This window comes from Vipera berus (assembly GCF_964194415.1).
Source record: "Vipera berus genome assembly, chromosome: Z".
In the NCBI taxonomy this organism is placed as follows: Eukaryota; Metazoa; Chordata; class Lepidosauria; order Squamata; family Viperidae; genus Vipera; species Vipera berus.
Window position 1 is genome coordinate 121,096,602 of NC_138205.1, and position 25,355 is coordinate 121,121,956.

The following is a 25,355-nucleotide window of genomic DNA, read 5'->3' on the forward strand; positions in this document are numbered from 1 at the left end:
ACATGGAAGTCTGTGACAGTCTCCTCCCTCCATTTTCCTTCTCTAATACTGTAGCAGATTTTTGTTTTACCTTCAGCTGTCAGGGTTACTTCTGCCTTAATTGATTTCATTAAGGAGCAGCCATATATTAAGCACAGCCAAGTCATGTTCACCTGTATGAAGGAAGCTGACAGGGTAACCCAACTCTAGCATTTCAGAGCAGATTGAAAATGCGATGCAATTTATCTCCCGCAGGCCTTTTAAGATAGATGAATACTGCATTTTAAGCATGTTTTCTTGCTGGACAGAGTACAAGAGCTCAGTCAGATTCAAGCATAAAAATAGGAATAGCCTTATTGCCAAATGAAAATCCATTCTTAGAGCAAAATTAAGCAAAGCAGGGTTATCTTGATCACACTGTTCATATTCCTGAGGTCTTAGGAAACTTAAAACTAATCATGCTTCTGCAAAGTTTTAATGAAATATGTGGCAAATATTCTACTTTATGCAAAGGATTCAGTAGTATGATAATTGCATGACCCCAGGACATAGTTTCAAAGTAAATAATAGTAGATGTTGAAACGAAGACACCTATTCATCTCCAGATAAACATATATCTGTTGTCTGGAATTGCCAGAAAAACAGGATATAAGTATAAACATGATGTAAATGCAGTAAATCAATAAAATGGAGACAGAATGAAATTGTGTTGTTATACAGTTGTATATTAGTATTCATATATTTTATAATTCTTTGATAAAAAACACCACTGCTGTAGGGAATTTAAGTACAAGGCTTAAGATAAAGTATCTTTTTAGTGGCATCAGTGAAAGACCTCACCCTTCAAGGCAAAAAGTGAATGTGCCAGACAGACAGGAGGAATCTTGCTCTGGAAGTCTAAGAGCCAGATGGTCCATGCTGAAAACAGTTTTGCCTGCTGCGATGAAATGATGGATTATTGTGTGAGTAGAATGCAAGTAACCCCTTCATGGATTACTGCCTTGTTGTGGTGAAGGGGCTTGCGTAATTCAATGAAGCTATGAGCTATGCCGTGCAGGGCCACCCAAGATGGACAGGTCATAGCAGAGAGTTCTGACAAAACGTGATCCACTGGAGAAGGAAATGGCAACCCACTCCAGTATCTTTGCCATGAAAACCCTATGGACAGTACCAAAAGGCAAAACGATATGACGCTGGAAGATGAGCCCCTCAGGTCAGAAGGCGTCCAATATGCTACTGGGGAAGAGCAGAGGGCTAGTACTAGTAGCGCCAGAAAGAATGAAGCGACTGGGCCAAAGCCGAAAGGACGCTCAGCTGTGGATGAGTCTGGTGGTGAAAGGAAAGTCCGATGCTGTAAAAAATTTTTCTCCATAGGAACCTGGAATGTAAGATCCATGAATCAAGGCAAGCTGGACGTGGTCAAACAAGAGATGACAAGACTGAACATCGACATCTTAGGTATCAGCGAACTAAAATGGACAGGAATGGGTGAATTTAATTCAGATGACCATCAGGTATACTACTGCGGGCAAGAATCCCTCAGAAGAAATGGAGTAGCCTTCATAGTCAATAAAAGAGTAGGAAAAGCAATACTGGGATACAATCCTCAAAATAACAGAATAATCTCAGTTCGAATCCAAGGCAAACCATTCAATATTACAGTAGTCCAAGTCTATGCCGCAACCACCAGTGCTGAAGAGGATGAAATTGACCGGTTCTATGAAACCCTCCAGCACCTTATAGAACTAACTCCAAAGTTCTTTTCTTTTAATCCAAGAATATTTCAAATAGATGCTTATGTGTGTTAAATACAGAGAAATGGGTTTTTTTTTGGATTTGCTTAGAAAATCAATGACATGAGACACTTATTTGATTTCATTGCTGATGGAGTTGAATTCCTCTTGTAGTCAGTTTGGTGTTTTTTTTCTTTCTCAGCTTGGCTGTAGAGGAAACCTCCAATGATGTAATCTTCAGAGTCTTTTGAAGTGGAAGTTACAATAAATCTAATATATATATTTATTTTATTTAAAACGTATATAGCCACCTATCTTGAAACCAATTCTGGGTTGCTCCCAAACAAAAAAATTGAAAAATGTCTAACAGCATTTTAAAGCTATAAAACTCCACTGATTAGCATTAAAAACAACAAAAAACATGGCACTAATCAATTTTAGTATGATTATCTAGCTTCTCCCAATGCGTGGGAGAAAAGCCAAGTCTTCAAAGCCTTACAGAAGGCTAAAAAGCTCAGAGACCTGCAAAGGATGAGGGAAGAGTGTTCCACAGGGCAGGGGCTGCCACAGGAAAAAGTCTTCATAGCTCCCATCAGATGATAGTATTGAGGGGAGGGGATTAGGACCTTGCCTACCCTATCTGGTGGGTTGGGTAAATGTCCTTAGGTAAAGGCCCTAAGATAGCCTGGCCCTGTGCCATATAGGAATTTAAAGATGATGATCAGCATCTTGAATTGTACCTGGAAAGAAACTGGAAGCCACTGCAGCTCACACAACAGAAAAATTATATGGACAAACCTAGAGGCCCCTATTACTATGCGCTCTGCTACATTCTGGACCAATTGTAATTTTGGGGTAGTCATCAAGGGCAGCTCCATGTAGAGTGCATGGAAGTAATCCAAATAAATAATATTGACCATAACAAAACAACAACAACAATGTGACTTAATAATCCTTGGTGAAAAGTTGTTCTGTAAATTAGAGCTGGAGTTAACCAGTTGTTTCTTTGAACAGGTTATTTAGAAACCATTCATTTAGGTGTTTATGTATTTATTGATTAGATTTTTAAATTTTAAAGAGCTGTGTGATGCAGTGGTTAGAATGCAGGCTAACTCTGCCCACTGCTGGGAGTTTGATCCTGACTGGCTCAAGGTTGACTCAGCCTTCCATCCTTCTGAGGTTGGCAGAATGAGGACCCAGATTGTTGGGGGCAATATGCTGACTTTCTAAACCGCTCATAGAGGGCTGTAAAGCACTGTGGAGCGGTATATAAGTCTAAGTGCTGTTGCTAAATTGCCACAATCATGTGACTCTTTAACAGTTTACAGAGGGGAAAAAACCCATTGAACAATAATGCAAAGACAATGAAATAAACATGATAAAATTTTAAGGATGGTCTAAATAGGGCATTTATATAATGCTGTGGGTGTTAGCTTAACTAACTAAATAGACCTTTTGGAAGGATTCTTTTTTATGTAATATTATTAAAAAATTTAAATACAAGAAAAAGACTTGTTGTTGTTGTTGTTGTTAGTTGCGAAGTCGTGTCCGACCCATCGCGACCCTATGGACAGCGTTCCTCCAGGCCTTCCTGTCCTCTACCATCTTCTGGAGTCCATTTAAGCTCACGCCTACTGCTTCAGTGACTCCATCCAGCCACCTCATTCTCTGTCATCCCCTTCTTCTATTGCCCTCAATCTTTCCCAGCATTAGGCTCTTCTCCAGTGAGTCCTTCCTTCTCATTAGGTGGCCAAAGTATTTGAGTTTTAGCTTCAGGATCTGGCCTTCTAAAGAGCAGTCAGGGTTGATCTCCTCTAGGACTGACCGGTTTGATCGTCTTGCAGTCCAAGGGACTCGCAGGAGTCTTCTCCAGCACCATAGTTCAAAGGCTTCAATTCTTTGGCGCTCAGCCTTTTTTATGGTCCAGCTTTCACTGCCATACATTGCAACTGGGAAGACCATAGCCTTGACTATACGCACTTTTGTTGACAGGGTGATAGCTCTGCTTTTTAGTGTGCTGTCTAGATTTGCCATGGCTTTCCTCCCGAGGAGCAAGCATCTTTTAATTTCTTGGCTACAGTCCCCATCTGCAGTGATCTTGGAGCCCAGGAAAATAAAATCTGTCACTACCTCCATTTCTTCCCTATTTATTTGCCAGGAATTGAGAGGGCCGGATGCCATCCGGCCCTCTCAATTCCAAGAATTGCATCCGGCCCTCTCAATTCCAAGAAAAAGACTAGTACAAACTAAAATAGTGCAAAAAAGGAAAAAGAAACAGGAAAAAAATGAAAGAAAACAAAAGCAAAAAAGAAAAAGAATAGCAGAAAAATAGAACAAAGAAAATATAAAGAACTAACTTCCATTGGGGTCTCTCTTCCTCTCCTCCTCTCTCTCTCTCTCTCTCCCTCCCTCCCTCCCTCCCTCCGTCTCTCAAGTTATATCATGACTTTGAGAAGAGCTCTTGTTTTAATATGCTTCCCAAAGGCTTCTCTGTTCTGGTAAATGATTCCATATATTCATGATGTCTAATGCTAGGAAACTAATGTGCTACTATTTTTTGTACCAATGGAAGATCCTGAGTGGGCTTTAAAGGTTGCCCTGTTGTTAGTAGTCCAGCCAAGGGGTGATGAAAACACGAGTTAGGTCCTTCTACTCCAAGGTAAAACATTGCTGCAGTCTGAATTATTTGAAGCTTCCAAAGGCAGAACCATGCAAAGTACATTGCGGTATTCTAACCTGAGTATCACTAGAATAAGAATAAAATACATACTAGCCTTGCAGTTTCTCTTGTGAAACATTATTCTTGAAAACTAGATATGCATCACATTTCCCCCCTGTTTCTAATTATTTTATATACTTTTAGTGTGAAACTGTTCATTAAGCTGTACTTTATAAGAACCTACAGAAGCAAATTTTTACATAATATTTGTCTACCTAAATGCCAAATAAAGTTACAGGCACACTGTGTTCTCCCTGTTCAAGTTTTGAAGACCATGAATACTGAATCACTTATAAGAACAGATGGCATATACTGCTTATGGCAGCCAGAAATACTTGAATATGTGCCACCTTTTCTCCTTCTGCTATAGGGAATTTTGAGTGAGGAAAGCACAGGATCACTGTTAAATGTCAAGGAGCACATCTTCCATATTACAAATCTACTATTACTGGAGAAAGGATGAGAACAACAAGAATTTGAAGCATTAAATCAGTCTATGCATCTTTATTATAAGGAGGATTGAAAGCTGAATCAAAAGGTGGAATTGTCACCTAAAAAGCAGGGGTGTCAAACTCAATTTCATTGAGGGCCACATCAGCATTGCGGTTGCCCTCAGGGGGCTGGGGGGGGTATGGCCAAGGTGGGCGTGGCCTACTGGGTGGGTGTGGCTAGAGTGCATATGGCCTACTGGGTGGGCATGGCCAGCTCTACATCATTGGCATCAAGGGTGCCTATGGGGGTCTGGGCAGGAGTGGGACAGATCTAGGGGTCTCTGGCAGAAGGAGGGTCTCTGGGCCAGGGCCAAGGCAGCGGGGACCGTTCACTCACTGTTGCCAGTATGGCTTCGGGGGCCACATGAAACCACTTCGCGGGCCGGATCTGGCCCCCGGGCCTTGTGTTTGACATGTCTGATTTAAAGTTTCCAGGACACTCTCTCTTCTTCTTTTCCCTTGGGAATTGTGTGCTTGTGTTTGTGTGTGAATCTATGTTTTTTAGGACCATGGTACTTTGGTTTCTTTTCCAAAAGATGTATTGGAGTGTGTGCATCAGTCTGCAATTTTGTAAAATCTGTGACTTTTCCTCAGGAAATTTGGCTGGTGTTTTAAAAGAGCTTGCAGACTGAGCTGCTTTAATGAGCTGTAGATAACTGTTTCTATCCCTTGCACTCCAACGCACTTTTTAAAGAACCAAATTGGAAATATAGTTTAATATCATTTAAGGTAAGGTAATTCTTAGATTCACTTTTAATTCTTTTTACATAAGAAGGTAATTGTGAGGAATTGTTTGTAAGAAGATGAAACACCGTTTTTGTAATTCATGCAACGATTGGAGAATTTGCAGAAGATAATGCTTCTACAAATTATTTATTGTCTTCATATTATGTATTATAGGAATTACAATTAATAACTAGATATTTAAAATGAAATCTGCTGTATCTTAATGTTTTAGAAAATTATAATCCAAATCAAATGATATTTATAAAAGTCCTTGGCTTATGAGTAGAGCACATGCAACATTCAGCTTCATTTTATATAAAAGCTCCATTAAAATATTATGTTTTGAAGGAGATTAAGGCTGTTTTAATCTGTCTTTTTCCAAAAACAAGTATTGGAATTTGCTATGCACACATTTATTAATTTGTTATTCAGGACACGTATCTTATACTTAATTGCATCAGATACCTCATTCTAATCAGCCTATAATTGCTAACTTTTGTCAACACATAGAAAGTGCAGCATTATATAATCAATTTTTCCTGTGCTTATTGAGTGCTTACTAAATGTTAATGCAAAAGAGACTGAATAAAAGTAAAAGGTATTATTTGAATTACACATGTGCTCCAAAGCAATCTGTTTAAACTTGGTGGCTCAATAGCAAAATGGAAGACAATATTTAATATAAGAAGTGAAATGTGATAAATGTTAGGTCTCAAGCGCAAATGAATATCCACAGAGCTTCAGTCAAATCTGCCTTCCATGAGAATTAGGAAGAAAAAAATGGAATCTTTTCCCATGATGAGATTATGATACTGGAAATTGTGATGCCTGCATTGTTACTGAAAAAACAATTTGGGGGAATACTCCTTTGTTCTTCAGTTGGCCAAATGACTGATAACAAAAGAAAAAGACAATAGAACCATAGTGGATTGTTCCTTGAAGATGTCCACTCAGTATGTAGAAGCTGCAAATCACTGGAGAAGAGATTTAAAATAAAAAAGTGCAATGTCATGCAATCTGTGACCAATTGTCATCTCACATACTGCGTATAGTTTAATTGCCACATTTGAAGAAGCTAGGTAAAAGTAAAGGTAAAGGTTCCCCTGCACATGCGTGCTAGTCGTTTCCAACTCTAGGGGCCGGTGCTCATCTCCGTTTCAAAGCCGAAGAGCCAGCGCTTTTCCGAGGATGTCTCCTTGGTCATGTGGCCGGCATGACTAGATGCCAAAGGCTCACGGAACACTGTTACCTTCCCACTGTAGTGGTCCCTATTTTTCTACTTGCATTTTAACGTGCTTTTGAACTGCTAGGTTGGCAGAAGCTGGGATGAGTAACAGGTGCTCACTCTGTTACGTGGCACTCAGGATTTGACCTGCCAAACTGCTGACCTTCTGATCGACAAGCTCAGCGTCCTAACCCACTGAGCCACCGCGTCCCTTGGTAACTGATTAGCAGAGCCGGTTTCCTTGACCTGCTGAAATAGTTTTTGAAGGAAAAGTAGGGATAGTGAAATAAATATATCTCTTCAGATTCCTTGGCCACATTTCTGTTCTTCATTAAAAGGTTTTCCTGCATGCAACAAATCTCAGCATTTCCCAATAAAATTAATTATATCAACGATGTTACTCCTTATATTTGATCAAAACAAAACACATAGGTAAATAGTAACAGGTTGGCAAAGGTTTGCAACCAGGTTGTATAGTCTCCCCTTATTTATTCAGCCTATATTAAGGGAAGCTAAATTGGAAGAAGCTATAAATAGCTATAGGTAGCCAAAGTGATTGTGATGCTCAGATATCTGCTTAGCTTAGAAAAATGGCTATGGAGATGATCCAGGTACAGTATAAACAATCATGCATGGATCTGAGAAACAATGTGGAATCCCTCTTAATCTTTAGGACATTTATTTTTCATTGTAGGGTGCTCACAAGCAAAAGATAAAGATATACACCTCTCTCACTAGTAATCATCCAATGAAGCTGGTTGGAAGGAGATTTAAGATGGAAGAACTTCATTTAGGACATTAACGTGGAATTCATCAATACAGAACATAGTGAAGGCTACTGACTCAAATGTCTTTTAAAAGAGAATTGGATAAATTCATAAAAGGCAGGATAATTAAGTCTTGAAGATTCAGCATTATCTCTAAGGGGTAATATGCCTCCAAATTCAATTTGAAGAGAAGAATAGTGAGAGGTATATGTCTTTATCTTCTGTTTGTGAGCACCCTGTTATAAAAAAATAAAAGTCCTAGATTAAGAGGGACTCCTTATCCTTGACATAATCCAGTAAGACTGTTTTTATGCTGCTACTTCTTCAAGTATGTTCTTTTTGGAAACTATGTCAGTATTGCTGACATAGATGGGGGATGGTTTCCTCAAAATTGTTTAGTGGAACCTCTGGGTAACAGCGAAAATGTTTTGTGAAAGCATAGCTTGAAAACATGATAAGTAGGAATTCTGATTTCTCTTTTTGTTTCTCCTTTCAATCTTTCCAATTCACCACTATCTAGCTTGCATTTTTAATATGAAATTAACCAGAAATGAGAGATCATTGTTTGTTTGAATTAGTCTGATCTCATTTTGATTGTGTATTTTTATTGCATCCTAGGCTGCCTCTTTGAAGATGATCTCTGCAAAACTTATGAAATCTGTGTAAATGGTAAGTCACTGAATTATGTGCATGTTTTTCTGAAAGCTGTTTTGTAGTTTGATGCTGATGAAACTTTAAAACCTCCAGTGATGAAGCACCCACAATTTCTGGAGGCAATTGTTCCACTGATTAATTGTTCTAACTGTCAGGAAATTTCTCCATAGAAATTTCTCCCTCCTTGATTAGTTTCCATCCATTACTTCTTGTCCTCCTTCAGATGATTGGAGAATAGCTTGACCCTCTTTTCTTTGTGGCAGTCCCTTAGATAATGGAACACTGCTATCATGTCACCGCTAGTTCTTCTTTTAATTAAACTTGATATACCCAAGTCCTGCAACCATTCTTTGTATGTTTTAGCCTCCAGTCCATTAATTATCTTTGTTGATCCTCTCTGCTCTCTATGAGTCTCAACGTCTTTTTTTTACATCATGGTGACCAAAATTGGATGCAGTATTCCAAATGTGGTCTTGGAATACTGATCCCTCTGATTCCTGTGATCCAAGGCATTTTAAAGTGATATTAACACTTCACATGATATTAATTCTATCCCTCTGTTAATACAGTCCTTCTAGGAGTATTTATTGTTGGTGAACATTCCCAACATTCTTCTTTTATCCTTCCCAGTAACCCTGTTCTATGGCCATACTAAGGACTTCACAGGACTTGAAGGAGTTGAGTTTAAACATAACACTAATTCATCTTAGGTGACTAACTAGGCTCAGCCATAAATCTCAGTTCTCCAGATACTAAAGCAGGGCTTGTATAAATCATAGGCTGGGCTCATACTGCAAAAAATAATAATAATTTATTTATTTATAATGGTAAAGTATACTTTCAGTTGAGCTTGAATCATAGTGACTTCATGAAGAAGGCTATATAGTTTTCTTATCTTCTTCTGAATGATTTTTTGAGCTTCTTGTAACCCTATTACAGGAAACAGCTTTTCCTAATATTAGAGAGCTAATTTAGTAGCCCTATCTATGTATGAATGAAATCGAGGTTGAATTTGGCTCAGTCAGTCCACAAGATTGTTAGTGAGAGAACTTGTAGGGCCCATTGAATAGATAAGAGCTTTCAATTCACAAGAGCCCCTTGAGCACCAAGACAAGATATTGGCTGTGACTATACAATTGAAACCATATTCTTTTTATCATCATTATTTGCACATATAGCATGTTAAATGGGGCAGGACTTCAAACATGCATTCATGGCTGCTGTTTTGATCCCCCCCTCCCATATACAGTAGATGTTCTCATGAGGACTAATTTGTTACACCAAGGATCACAACACTAAAATCTTTTTTATGTCAAAACAAAAATCTACTATTTTGAAGACAAATAGAATGATAGTATGGATTAAACAGAAAAGTATTAAGGTTAAATAAATTAAATGCCATAAATTAAAAATATGGATTTCCTAAAAAACAAAACAACTTTTTCCCATTTCACTTTGGATACTTTGGATACCTATCTGGAAGCATTTCTCATTAACTTTTACACCAATATCTGGTTTGATTATAAATATATAAATATAAATATATGATTAGCCCTTGAATCTAATCATCTGAAACTTGGCAGGATTCACCTGCTGCTGGAAAGGGCAACTCAGTCTGAAAATTATTTCCAATTCTGCCAAGAAATAAAAATGATATTGGCAATTCTCTTTAAGGGAGGGGGAAACAGATTATGTCTTCAATTTGTCATGTGTTAGTCTCTCAATAAAAGGCCATGGAAATTTAGCTCAATTTTAGATTACTTTTATAGGAAAGCAACTTAAAGATTGGAAGGCAGCCTACCTGGGGCAGATATAGAGATTAAAGAGACAGTCTTGTGGGAGATATGCAGGAAATGTTACTCAGGCAATGGGGCTGAAACATTTTAAGCTAGAACAATGACACCTTCCTAACTCACTGAACTATAGGAAGACAGAGAGGAGAGTAGAATAATCAGATCTGCAAGAGTCTGTTATTGTAGCCATTCTCAATAAAAGTAAATTTAGCCCTCCAGTGGTGTTAATTTCCTGATCTGGTTTTCCTAGTAGGGTTGACATCAGACAACCATTCACTTTAGGGTGTGCATTAAGCAGGTAATATTGTGTCAGGATTGGGCTGGTCCTGGGCTGTTCTGCATTCCCTTATATGGATGCACTGTCAAGATGGGGCCATAAAAATGTGATCAAAGCAATGCCATCTTGACTCTTGATTCTGCTCCAGCGGGTGCCCATTTGTCACCTAGAACAATCTGTAGGTTGCACGTTTGAGAGCCATGCAACAATATATTGTTGCAATAGTTTGCCAATATGGTCATCTACTTTATTTCTGGATTTCTAATGACACTTCAATGGATCATGTCTTCTTTTTTTCAAAAAAAATTTACATTCAATTTTTAAATTGAATAGCCACAGCTATTAATTTGTAGTTATAAAATCTCTACACCGTAAGAAAGAAGACATCCTTTCTCAGATTTATGCTATGTCAAATGTCAGCCCTGTCAATAGCAAGCAATTTATTGAAACATGCAGGGGGAAGATTGCCTTGTGTATGTGACATACCAAAATACATTAGACATTGTGGAAGTGTACAAAACACTGAGTTTCCCCATAATTTCTTGAATAACTCAAAGTTGGTTTCATGCATTGTAACTAAGGCTTGCGACCAAAGTCAAAAATAACAAAAAAAAAGCTTCTTTCAACATATATAAAAAAAAGAAAAAAGTTAAGGAAATGATAGGTCCATTAGTGGGAGAAAGTGGCAAGAAGGTGACAAGCAACAGGGAGAAAGCAGAACTATTTAACTCGTTTTTTGCATGTCTTTACACAAAGACCAACCTATCAAAAATAGTGCCATAAAAAACAGAATACAAACGCAAGTTAAGATAGGCAAGAAAATGGTAAGTGAGCACCTGTCCAGCCTAGACGAGTTCAAATCACCAGGACCAGATGGATTACACCCCAAGGTTCTCAAGGAACTGGCAGATGTGATCTCAGAACCACTGAACTATATTTTTCAAAGATCCTGGAGCACTGGGGAACTACCAGAGGACTGGAAGAGAGCTGATGTAGTTCCCATCTTCAAAAAAGGGAAAAAATAGATCCAGGAAACTACAGACCTATCAGCCTGACCTCAATACCTGGGAAGATTCTGGAAAAGATAATCAAACAACGAATCAGCGAACACCTTGATGCAAACAAAGTCATCACTAAAAGTCAACATGGGTTTGTCAAAAACAGATCATGCTAGAAAAAATCTTATTACATTCTTTGACCAAATGACAAAATTAGTGGATCAGAGGAATGCTGTAGATATAATTTACTTGGACTTCACTAAGGCATTTGATAAAGTAGATCACAACCTACTACTTGATAAGATAGAAAAATGTGGGTTAGATAGCATCACCACCAGATGGATTCGTAGCTGGCTGACAGGCCATACTCAGCGTGTGGTCCTCAATGGAACTGCATCTACATGGAAGAAAGTGTGTAGTGGGGTGCCCCAGGGCTCTGTTCTGGGCCCAGTGCTCTTCAACATCTTCATCAATGATTTGGATGAGGGGATAGATGGGGAAATCATCAAATTTGCAGACGACACCAAGCTGGCAGGAATAGCCAATACTCCAGAAGATAGGCTTAAGATACAGGAGGATCTGGACAGACTCGAACACTGGGCGCTATCTAACAAAATGAAATTCAATGGTGAAAAATGTAAGGTTCTACTTTTAGGCAGGAAAAATCAAATGCACAGGTATAGTATAGGTGGTACCTTGCTCAATAGTAGTAACTGCAAGAGGGATCTTGGAGTCCTAGTAGACAATCACTTCAATATGAGCCAGCAGTGTGCTGCCGCTGCCAAAAAAGCCAACACAGTCCTAGGCTGCATTAACAGAGGGATAGAATCAAGATCACGTGAAGTACTAATACCACTTTACAATGCCTTGGTAAGGCCACACCTGGAATACTGCATCCAGTTTTGGTTACCACGATGTAAAAAAGATGTTGAGACTCTAGAAAGGGTACAGAAAAGGGCAACAAAGATGATTGGGGGATGGAGGCTAAAACATATAGGGAACTACTAAACATATAGGGAACTACTAAAACATATAGGCAACTTCTTCTTCTTCTTCTTCTTCTTCTTCTTGTTATGATGATGATGATGATGATGATGATGATGATGATGATGATGATAATAATAATAATAATAATAATAATAATAATAATAATAATAATAATAATAATAATAATAATAATAATAAAGTTGGAAGGGACCTTGGAGGTCATCTAGTCCAACCCCTTGCTCAGGCAGGAAACCTTATACCATTTCAGGCAAATGGCTGTCCAGTCTCTTCTTAAAAACCTCCAGTGTTGGAGCATTCACCACCTCTGGAGGCAGGTTGTTCCACTGTTTAATTGTTCTAACTGTCAGGAAGTTTCTCCTTAGTTCTAGGTTGCTTCTCTCCTTGACTAGTTTCCATCCGTTGCTTCTTGTCCTGCTTTCAGGTGCTTTGGAGAAAAGCTTGACTCCCTCTTCTTTGTGGCAGCCCCTGAGATATTGGAACACTGCTATCATGTCACCCCTCACCCTTCTCTTCGTTAAACTACACATACCCAATTCCAGCAACCGTTCCCTATATGTTTTAGCCTCCAGCCCCCTAATCATCTTTGTTGCCCTTCTCTGTACCCTTTCTAGAGTCTCGACATCTTTTTTACATCGTGGTGACCAAAACTGGATGCAGTATTCCAGGTGTGGCCTTACCAAAGCATTGTAGAGTGGTATTAGTACTTCACGTGGTCTTGATTCTATCCCTCTGTTAATGCAGCCTAGCACTGTGTTGGCTTTTTTGGCAGCTGCAGCACACTGCTGGCTGACAGGCCATACTCAGCGTGTGGTCGTCAATAGAACTGCATCTACATGGAAGAAAGTGTGTAGTGGGGTGCCCCAGGGATGATGATGATGATGGTGATGCCAAAAATGATTTTATAGATCCTAGAGGCAGGGATTTTAAAGTCCATTACATATGGCCAAAGGTTACATACGTAAACTCTTGGATAATATATTGGATTTGAGAAAACCTGGCTGGCTAATTACTTTTCATTGTTTTTTCCATAATTAAAATGATTTCTCTGAAATAATTTGGTTTTGGATTGTTGATTGGGAGCAGTTTGGTTTTAATCCTTATTCGCTGCCTAAAATTCGCTGCCTAGAATTCACTGCCAGGAGATGGGTGGCTGCAGAAATCATTTAAATAATAAATACGTTTTATAAATATTTTAGTGCAGTGCTTACACAGTTTCAATAAATGGAACAACTAAAAAAAGCTCTTGTTGGTTTGTTTGAAATGTGCCCAACATTAGTTTAGTAATTTTACAACAGAAAAAGTTGTAGAATTATAAGATTGGTTTTGTTCTGTTACTACAGTGTTTAAAAGGAACATTTTGTACTACCTGTGAAGATTAAGAAAACTAGCATTCATGAAAGAATCCACAACAAATAAATTCTTACCCTGATATTCCGCACAAGTCTTGATTGCTGTATAATGCCTAAAACATTTTTTCCTCCCAAATGTTCATATTTATATTCTATTGGCTAACTTACTTAGATAGAATGAAAACAAAGATCAGAATATTTGAGCCTTGTACAGGTTCTCTGTGTAATAACAATAAGTATTACATTAATGTTAATAAATTTGTCACAAAGGCTATTTCTGCCCTCTGTAATCTGGCCTCCAAATTTTCATTTTGGAGTAGCAGACATGGGCATTAGTTTATTCTGTCAATTGTTTCATTAATTTGATAAAAATCACTGATTCACAATTGGTCCTATAATGGCATACTGCTTTATGAGTAGTCCTCATTTAGTGACCAAATTGGGATTGGCAACTCAGTTACTTAGTGGAAGATATTACATGTCATTAAATTGATTAAAATTTAAACTTTAATAAAATATATTGTTTTAAAAAAAGGAAATTGCATGACCTGAACTGTACTTTCCAGCTTGAAACTGACAAACTCATTCAAACCTTCAGCTTTTGCTTACCTTTTAATCACTCTTCCATCTTTTTGAATGCTCATGCTAAATGCTGGGTACTAAATAATGAACAAGGAGGAATTTAATATTTGTATTTACATTCATTGAAGAGAAGGGTTTTGGAAGACAATAAGCAAGCACACAATGAGGAATACACATTGAAAGCCAATGTGCAACCCACTTGTGTGCACTTTTTCTTTACAAGTGCACTGGAGTGAAGATTCCAGCTGCATTCAGCTTGGAATGGCATACAAAGCCAGGAAGACACTCCTTCGGTCCCCTTGGATCCAGCCAGGAGGAGATTCAAGGGAGTACATCATCCTGTCCTTCACTCAAAAGGATAGAAATTTGAAAAGAATTTGTTATGCTAGAATCAGTTGTTTATTTAAGGAGGGCAGAGTTGCCAAAATAATAAATAATGACCTGGTTTAGATAATTGAGATCTGATTTTAGAAAATAATTCTAATGTTAATTAAATGTACTGTCTGATGCTTATTATATCATTAAATCTTGCTAGCAAATTGTTTGACAAGAATTTATGGTTTAATGAAGGAAAAAGTTATTAAAAAAATTATGTGTCACTCAGAGCCACAATAAATTGAATCACCACTGCGGAGTAAAATACAAAACCTGGCTTGTTAGAATACTCAGACATTACAGTAGCCTATGGAAGTTATCTAGAGATAAAGCATTGTGAGGTCTCTATATATGATAAACTCTTATTTTAAACTTCAGTTCATTCTTCCACAGTTAAAGTATTCCTTTGCTAGATGGTAACTGATTAAAGGTAAAGGTAAAGGTTCCCCTGCACATGCGTGCTAGTTGTTTCCAACTCTAGGGGCTGGTGCTCATCTCCATTTCAAAGCTGAAGAGCCAGCGCTTGTCCGAGGATGTCTCTGTGGTCATGTGGCCGGCATGACTAGACGCCAAAGGCGCACGGAATGCTGTTACCTTCCCACCGTAGTGGTCCCTATTTTTCTACTTGCATTTTAACGTGCTTTTGAACTGCTAGGTTGGCAGAAGCTGGGATGAGTAACAGGCGCTCACTCCATTACGTGGCACTCAGGATTTGACCCGCCAAACTGCTGACCTTCTGATCGACAAGCTCAGCGTCCTAACCCACTGAGCCACCGCGTCCCTTGGTAACTGATTAGCAGAGCCGGTTTCCTTGACCTGCTGAAATAGTTTTTGAAGGAAAAGTAGGGATAGTGAAATAAATATATCTTTTCAGATTCCTTGGCCACATTTCTGTTCTTCATTAAAAGGTTTTCCTGCATGCAACAAATCTCAGCATTTCCCAATAAAATTAATTATATCAACGATGTTACTCCTTATATTTGATCAAAACAAAACACATAGGTTAATAGTAACAGGTTGGCAAAGGTTTGCAACCAGGTTGTATAGTCTCCCCTTATTTATTCAGCCTATATTAAGGGAAGCTAAATTGGAAGAAGATGAGCCTGGTTTTAAAATTGGAAGAGGTAATTAATACAATTAATTTTTGCAATACATTTGTGCACTTAATTATTACCTAGAATTCAGAGGGTATTTGTGATAAGTAGCTATCTCTGTACAGCTTTAATAAATTGAACAAGTCAAAATTCTGGGAGAATGTTGCTGCAGAAAAGGCTGGACACTGAAAGACTTATATCCATTACAGTGTACAAGGTTAATACCTTTGTTAACATGAGACAAATTCTCAAGCTTCCTTTCAAAGTTGCCAAGTCAAAATTGTTTATAAGAACAATTGATTAGAAAATGAACACCACTGTGTAAGGTGTATTCCATTTGAATTAAGTGAAACTGTTAATATAAGTTTAATTTAACTTTTCCTTGCTTCATTAAGTTATTTGTTCTGGCTATTTTTTGGACTCTGATTCTTCATATATTTCTTAGAAGGCCAATTCAGCACTTGTCCTTTGTTGCGTAGGAAATCCTAGGACTTGTGGTAGACTTGATTGGTAAGTTGAAAAATAGCCTAGAAAAAGAGAATGGCAATAGTTTGGCCAAGAAAAGGAGAGGAGAGGACAGGGGAAGGGATGGGGAGGGGAGATGAGAAGGGAAGAGAAAATATGCCTACACTTTTTAGAAAATCTCAGTGCAGATGCATTTTTGCGGAAAAATCTCATTGGTGGAATATGAATGATAGAAATGACTTTGTCTGTCTGTCTGTCTGTCTGTCTGTCTGTCTGTCTATTGTACCACCAAGTAAAACCCACATAAGCAACACATTTAGTAGTATTAAATAGTATAGCAAAACATATCTTTATCTATAGGGGGGGTGAGGTGTTACCCCCCATAGATAGGGTTCGCAACTTGGGTGTCCTCCTTGACTCACAGCTCAGTTTTGAAGATCATATAGGAGCTGTGACCAGGGGGGCTTTTGCCCAGGTTCGCCTAGTGCGCCAGTTGCGGCCCTACTTGGACCGAGATGCCCTATGCACAGTCACTCATGTGCTCGTGACCTCTCGGATTGACTACTGCAACGCTCTCTACATGGGGCTGCCCTTGAATACCACTCGGAGGCTCCAGCTGGTGCAGAATGCGGCTGTGCGAGTTGTGATGGGGGTTTCCCGATACTCCCATGTAACACCTCTTCTCCGCGAGCTGCATTGGCTTCCAGTTGTCTTCCGGGTGAGATTCAAGGTGCTGGCGATGACCTATAAAGCCCTAAATGGCATGGGTCAGGGTTATTTAAGGGAGTACCTTTTGCCGGCGTTAACTTCCCATCGTCCTGTGCGCTCCCACAGAGAGGGCCTCCTCAGGGTGCCGTCGGTCAGGGAATGTCAACTGGTGGCACCCAGGGGGAGAGCATTCTCTGTGGGTGCACCTGCCCTCTGGAATCAGCTCCCTGTTGAGCTCCGGATGGCTCCCGACTTTCGCTCCTTCCGCCGCGACCTGAAGACTTGGCTATTTGAACTTGCCAGCCTGGACTGAGGGACTGGGATTTTAGATCTTAAATTAAAAAAAAAAAAAATTTTAGAAAGTGTTTTATTGTTTAGGGCTATTGGTTTAATTTCATTTTAATTTTTGTATATTATGTGTTGTTTATAGTGTTTAATTGCCCTGTACACCGCCCCGAGTCCCTTGGGAGAGTGGCGGTATATAAATCCAAATAATAAATAAACAAATAAACAGTGAAAAAATAGTTTAGACCAGAAAAAGCATGGATAGGTTTCAAGGGAGTCTAGAGTTATCCTCCTGCATGACTAAACTGAAGGATCACATTTTATACGGTTGGGTAGAAGATTCAGTTTCTTACATTTTGCTGGACTGTTGGCTATATGTACAACTTGTAACTATTCAGGCTTGATCCTTTGGAGGTGGAGGTCACAATGAGATATGACCTTCTTCTCCTGCCTAATATTGATAAAAGAGAGTCAGGGCTTGTGGGAAAACAGATTTTTTTTTGTAGGAAGTTCTGCCAGCAGTGGGGATGGGTGGATGGATATGGCATGTTATTTTTTTTAAAGAAAAACAGGGAGTGGTTCAATGAACTGTTCTTCTGAATGATTTACATCTGAATAGAGCATGTGTTGAGTTCTACGTAATATGTTGTCACTTGTAATAAATGGCCCAGCTTGTAGTTCTTGGTCTTTTAGCTACCTGACATTATTCTACTCAATAGAAAGTTCTCAAAGGAGCTGTTTATTGGTTGACTTGCCTCATAAATGGCTAAGCCTCAGAGAGCTGTAAGACAGTCCAATGTTGGAGCAGGTGGTTCCTGTTTACTACAGAGGTAGAAATGGAGATATTAATAGACAAAAACAGACCTATGTGCATCCCAGTTTCATTAACCTCAGTTTAAAGCACCTGCTGGATCCAAAAGCAATTTCTTTCTGTAATTTGCATATCAAAAAATCAACATGTGGGCTGCTTTGAAAAGAAAACACACTATGTTTCTGTGTTGAAACCCATCAGGTAACACTCATGTGCTCAACTCCAATGGTAAATCTCATGATGGACCAACTGAATAACCTTAAAAGCATAATGTTATTTATTGTTTGCATGCATTAATTCTTTTATGCCAAAAGAAAGGTCATTAGGGAAAAGTATTCAGCTAATTAACCATTTAGCCAGGAGCAAAGAAGTTCCGCAGTGAAGGAGTTTCCTAACCTGTCAGTCAAATATCTTTTAACACCACTGTTGGGTATTATTTGTTACTCCAGGGGACAGAAATGTTGTATTTTTAGCCACTAGCAACCGTCAGTATTTCATTTTGATCAGATTTAAAGATGAAATTGTTCTCTTGCTAATATTATAACTGATTTACAAGTTTTCCCCACTCTTTTGCAGTGTTGGTTTTGTTAACAGTGTGACATCGATCTGTGATTGAAGCTATATTGAATTAAATATTCTGAACTGGAAACTTGAGTTTAAAATTTTTTGGTATGATTCAAATTAAATACATTCAAAACAAGTTTTAAAGTGGTGTATAAACTTTAAAAATAAACTGAATGAAAACTATCTGTCCCTGTTTAACAAACAAAAGTTTTGGTCTAGTTTACAGTGAGTGCTATAACAAATCAACAACTGGGCTAATTATCTTGCTCAGTTAAAATACTTAAAATTATTTGTTTATTTACAGAACCTATATGACTGCCCTTGTCAAATAACTATTCTAGGCAACTCACAACAATCAATAAAAACCAGAATAGAAACAAAACTACTTTTCTGCCAGGTGCCACCTCCCAGCTCAACCACCATCCTGGACTGCAACATGAATTTCATAACTTTAAAAGGTTTGAACTTCATGCAGTAACATCTACAAGAGCTGTTTTGGTATATAGGTCATTCTCACTTAATAACATTTGAAGTTATGACGGACTGCCATAGATCTATTTTTGAAATTTTGAAGGCCAGACTCCCATGACCAGATAATTGCATTTTTGGCATTTGGCAACTGACTTATTCTCAAAGGTGCTTTTTCAAGAGGCAACTGGACTTTTCTTGTTTTTCTTTGAAGACGTTTTGCTTCTCATCCAAGAAGCTTCTTCAGCTCTGATTGGGTGGTGGGGAATGGAAGGATTTATATTCCTTGCAGACAGCTGGTCATTTGCATTCTTTGAGAGAGTTGTTGAAGCCATTTGGGGGTTTATCTGTGTCCTTAGGGTCATCTGAGTAATTCCAAGAAGGCTCCACACCTATTTGCACTACTCTGGTGACCCTGAGGACACAGATTAACCTCCAGGTGGCCTCAACGACTCTCTAAAAGAATGCAAATGACCAGCTGTCTGCAAGGAATATAAATCCTTCCATTCGCCACCATCCAGTTAGAGCTGAAGAAGCCTCTTAGATGAGAAGTGAAACGTCTTCAAAGAAAAACAAGAAAGTCCAGTTGTCTCTTGAAAAAAAGCACCTTTGAGACAACCATAACCTGGATGACTGAGAATCTCCATAGACAACTGGTTCACTATATGGCCATTTGTAGTCATGTGACTGTGATTTATGGATTTTTTTTGTCTTTTTCTGGTTTACTTTAGTTTTCCAGCAAAAAATACCCATTGGGGAAAGCATTTTTTCTTGATAAATTAATGTTTGCAAAAAAGGTCATAAAATGTAATGTGGTCACATGGTGACTGACCTGTTTAATGACTTCCATGACTTACAACTATAATTCTTGGCTCATTATGGTTGCAAGTCAAGAACTATTCATAGCAATTAAGGTACTGTCTTATTAACCAGGAAACTATGAGTTTTAGTCCTCTTTTACACATGAATCAGTACCTTAAGGAATGTGTGACTGGGTGAGTTTGTCCTAGCCCAATTCACCTGATACGGTTATTGTTGCAGGATACAGTAAATAGGAAATAGTATTCATGACTCTTCCACAAGATGGCTGCTGAAGATAAGAGGCTTCCTCCCAGCTTGCTGCTGACCTGTTGATTTTGGTGCGAAAGCAGTGCTTTGGCAGTGCTGTCCCCTGGATTTGAATGGAAGCACTTAGGAATAACCTAAGAGGCTTTTGGATGATCAGAGACCCATTTGGGAAGGGGAGACTTGAAGATTCCCTTTGGAAGCAATCACAAAGTCATTCATCTTCCTGTTGGCAGTTCTTTTTGTTAAGCATGCCTGGGTTTTAACTTCACTTTTTGAATTTTTTGTTTTACTCTGCTTTTTATCCTTAAAAGTTCACCAGCTGGCTGAATGTTGATTTATTTAAATCTTCTGGGCTTTAGCTGTTATTTTTTTTTACTTTTTCCCTTTGATTTATGCTGTTGTTTGAATAATTTTCATTTTCCTTGTAAGGGAACATTGGAGTGTCCTGGAATGGTAAAAGTGCTTTCCTTTGATTTACATTAATATTGGATTCTCACCACAGGATTTTTGAATTTTTTAATTTGCAAAATACTTGGAGTTTATTTTCTTAAAGGTTCTGCCACTCCTCCTACAGAGAGAGAATTTTGTGTGAATCTGAGAGTCTGTTAGCAAGAAGTTACCTGACTCTCTTGCAAATTGTAAAATCTAATAGATTTCCATTTCATTTGAAGGAGAATATGAGAAATAGTCCTGGACACAATTTAACAAATGATATTGAATTAAATCGATACAGAATTAAGGGTATGCCCATGATTCAGTATGGACGGTTTTTCTCCATATCTCTCTGGTTTCCATCAAGAAACAGCTGCTTCCTGGTGCAACTCAGCTATGTGGCTCCCTTTTCCAGCAGATTTTGTGATGTGTGAAAGTATCAGATTATCACTGTAAAATTGTTCTTTGGAGAACAAACCAGCTGCCATATTCCACAGAATTTCATGTCATTTATTTTCTATTTTGTACAAGGTAAGTGTCCTTATTAGATATCTACCACCAGGGCTTTATGACATTTAAAAAAACTTCTTGTAAAAATAAAACAGGTCCAGTTAGCACCACTTCCCCCCAGCAGATGAAAAGCAGGTGAATTTCCCTTTCTCCCCATGGTTTCCAAAGTCATTTCCCAACCAAGTGTTCTTAAAGTGTTGGCAAGATGTGAACACTTATGTCAAAACAGCCCTCTACTGCTCTGGGTGCACTTCAACTAGGCTATCCATGCAAATCCAAAATTATCTGCCAACATCACAGAACATGGCCCTACCAGCTGGTATGTAGTTAGAACCAGGTGGAGAAAAAAGAGGAATAGTCTGGTGGGTAGAGAAGAGATAACATAGTCCACAACAATATGTAAAATTTTCTTTTGACATTTCTGGGGGATACTGTATTAGGTTGGAAAAATAGCATGAGGAATCTGAGTGTTTTGGATAGCAGACTGGCTTCTTTTTCATCAGGTATTCAGCAGCCCTAGTTAAATTTTAGGAATGCATGTCATGTCTACACACACTATATTACTCATCAATGCTCAGTAGAGATCATGACTTTTAACCAGTCTTGATTCTTAGTTTAGCCTTCATTCTAATATATAGATTCCCTGTAAAAAGTTTGGAGGGGTGTATGCTTATGTTTCTTGGTATGTGTTTGTGTAAAAAATAAAAGTGATGGTCATACCCAAGTGATAGAAGCCCCACCCATTTCTTACATGAATTGTTAATGTAAAATAAAAGGTGGGCTTCAGTTGTGTAGACTGAATGAGACTAATGTAGACTAAAGAGTTTGCCTTGGTATATACAGTATTTGTGTAGACCTGAACAAACAATTCATTTTTCTTAATTCTGCACTAAGCAATTATTATTGTTTAGGTGATTACACTTTTCAAAATAAAACAGAGAAAACCTAAGCATTTTGAAAATTATTTAAAAGTCTTGGTATAATTTATTTTTCCTTTGTTGTTTATTTTTTCTTTACCATCCCAAGACTTCTATTTCACTCCATAAATCACAGTGAATAACAATGGTGAGTCCAGCATTGCTACTCCATGCTGGTTTCCATAATTGTTTTTTTCCTCTTGACATAGAGACTTGGTTCACAGATGCTGAGCCATAGGTAGATTCCCCTTTTCATTTTATTTATTTATTTATTTTTGTCTGAGTGTAGTATGAATCCAGCCTATGCTAACTTATACTGGCCAGAGTCAAAATCATGTAAACATTGCTTAGAAAAAAACTCCAATTCCAAATCCAACCTGTAGATCAAGTATAGAAATAGAATACTTGATCTGAAGGACTAGAATCATAGTTGTGATTGTGATGAAGGCAAAGGAAGAGAAGCCTGCGGGTACATTCAATTTAGGAGTTAGCTTGCTCACATTTCAAAAAAGATAAAAAGGATTTCTGGCACCCTGATCTCTGGGGGATTCTGCTGCGTCAACTTCTGACAAACATTGTCTCCTGCACTACAGGCCCTGAGGTGGATTGTGACAACACAATTATGTTTTGTGAACACAAACATTATGCATTATTCACCATATCAGGATTCTAACAAACTGAGGCATAATATGATGTATGAACAATTACCTGTGCCTATACAATATGGCTCAAGCCAAGCAAACTACAGGTAGTCCTTGACTTACAACTAGTAACTTTACAACTGTTTGAAGTTCCAACAGACCCCACCCCTGGCCCCAACAGACCACACTTAAGGCACTCAGCAACCAGTTATAAAGTTTTTGCTGAAAGCTTGCATTTACCTCTGGTTTTTGACAAAACAGCTTATACCAAAAATGGCTTCACTTAACAATAGTGGCATTTGCTTAACAGCCACTGCAAAAAAATGGTTATAATGACACACTTTATGATTTTCACAACTTACGGTCATGATTGGCAAAGTAGTCGAGGACTACCTGTTTGCTACTGTGCTGAGTCTAGGCCAGTTGGAGTGAATTTTTCTTCCCTATTTATAGAAACAAAGAAAGAACCATCATAAACACAATTTGAAGATGTCTCTTTGACTTGGGTCAGTTCCTTTCTGATGGGCAGAAAAAAAATCATCTGTATTGGTGAGCCCTGGTGGTGCAGTGGTTAGAATGCAGTAATGAAGGCTAATTCTGCTGACTGCCAGCAGTTTGATTCTGGCCGGCTCAAGGTTGACTCCGCCCGGCTCAAGGTTGACTCCGCCTTGCATCCTTCTGAGGTCGGTAGAATGAGGGCCCAGATTGTTGGGGACAATATGCTGATGTTTGTAAATCGCTCAGAGAGTGCTATGCAGCACTATAAAGCAGCATATAAGTCTTAAGTGCTGTTCTTATTGCTATTTCCTCAATTCTATGTGATTTTATACTTTTTTAATCTTAGATCTAGATAAGAAACTATGAAGTCAACTCTAATAATTAGTTTTATACTTTTAGTGAAAGCTATAGATTTTTTTCAGGCAGTTGTCTAATTGGGAGACATATTGCTGTGTTTGTGAGGATAATTGTTATATGTTTTGTTTTGAGGCAGATGGCTGTTACATATTAATGGAGTAGATTATTTAGCTGTATAAGGAAGCAATTGAGAAGATACCTCAGAAAAATTAAATCCTTTTAATTTTTTTCATAAATATGAGAGTTGTTACAATTTAAAATAGTGTTCAGTGAGACATTTACTACTAATATATTATAATTAGGAGGCTTAAGAGCGATCAAACCTCAGTAGGTTGCATTACTGAAAATTACGTTGTTCTTTACTTCTCCACTGAATTTCATTACAACAAAAAGGGAATTTAACTTGACCTCTTATTCTGTCAGTCTTCTGCTGTGGAGAATACTCAATACATAATGGAGAAAGTTTCTTCCAACAGACAGAGAAAATGAGTTATTAAATATGTAGACCTGGTTACCCAGGATAAAATAATTGCAGAATTGTTTGGTTGAATGTAATTATCATTGAATATTAGAAAGCAACATATCTATAAAGACCTAAGAAAATTAGTATCTCAAGAGGATTGTTTGTACTATTTTTGTTGTTTGCTTTAATGTGTTAATATATTAAAGTTTACAAAAAAGTTTGAAACCTAATGAGAGTAAACCCTGGTAGAATACCATTTAGAAATATTAATAATAAGCAAAATTAATACTGCAATAAATAGCCTGCATGAGAAACATTTACAGTCAAAACCTCAAAGGCATTGATTGTAGCTCAGCTCTGTCTATTTTTTCCTTTAATCACAATTCTAAGTGCACATTTGAATAAAAAAAATATTTTTATGTCAGTTATTTGACTTTGAAAAATCACTTTTCCTTTCAACACTGTTGATATACTGTTAGTATATAACTGAACATGCCTGTCCAATAAAATTTCATCCTTGGTATTTTCATGTTTTACATTCAGTTTAAACACAATTATTTACTAAATGTGAAGTATTGCCAGTTTGATGCAAGTAGTTCTCTCTCCTTTGTCCCAATTTTACCCCTTCCTTGAGAATGGGTGCAGATTAGGATACCTGTGACATATACCTGACCATAAAAGAATGAATCTCTGAGACATCAATAAATAGATTGGAAAAAATTAAATCAGTTAAAAAGGTTTGACAGCATGAGGCTGGAAAGCTCAAAATAACACAGGATAAATTTAGGACTAGAATGTTGCCACTTGGTTATGTAATAAAAAAATACTTATCAGTTATATTGGTTGCTTTTCTGTTACTGAATTTATAGTATCTGCAGTACTGTTATTTAAGTCACTGCTACAAACACAACTACACAATATCTTAGCAGAATCCCATCACAGTGCAATGTTTAGGTTCTCTTCCATTGAACTGTTTTACAGCAAAGATAGACAGAAATATTAAAAAGTGCTCTGGAGAACTAATGTATAGGTGGACCTTGACTTACAACCATTCATTTAGTGACCACTTGAATTTGCAATGGCACTAAAAATGATTTATGACTGACCTTCACACTTAGAACTCACAGAAATCCCACAGTCAGGAGTGGGAGGCACCGTTCTATGGTGGTTCTCCTCCTACCTTCAGGGCTGCTCGCAGTCGGTGTTGACAGGAGGGCAGAGATCCGCCCCGAGGCCTCTCATTTGTGGAGTTCCTCAGGGGTCGGTTCTCTCGCCTCTCCTGTTCAACATCTATATGAAGCCGCTGGGCGAGATCATTCGTGGTTTCGGGGTGGGGTATCACCAGTACGCTGATGATACCCAACTTTTTCTTTCCACCCCGAACCAACCCAGTGATGC

The 25,355-nt window shown here is 38.2% G+C and overlaps 1 protein-coding gene across 1 annotated transcript in view; it reads left to right on the plus strand.

Annotated features, from left to right (window-relative positions):
• Positions 1-25,355, plus strand: part of LOC308679044 (receptor-type tyrosine-protein phosphatase N2-like) — a gene marked incomplete at its 3' end in the record, with an annotated part of 204,483 nt that overhangs the window by 39,016 nt on the left and 140,112 nt on the right. Inside the window, exon 2 of the mRNA XM_081346279.1 lies at positions 8,259-8,309. Within this exon, the coding sequence (XP_081202405.1) occupies positions 8,259-8,309 (51 nt within the window). The remainder of the gene's footprint in view (positions 1-8,258; positions 8,310-25,355) is intronic.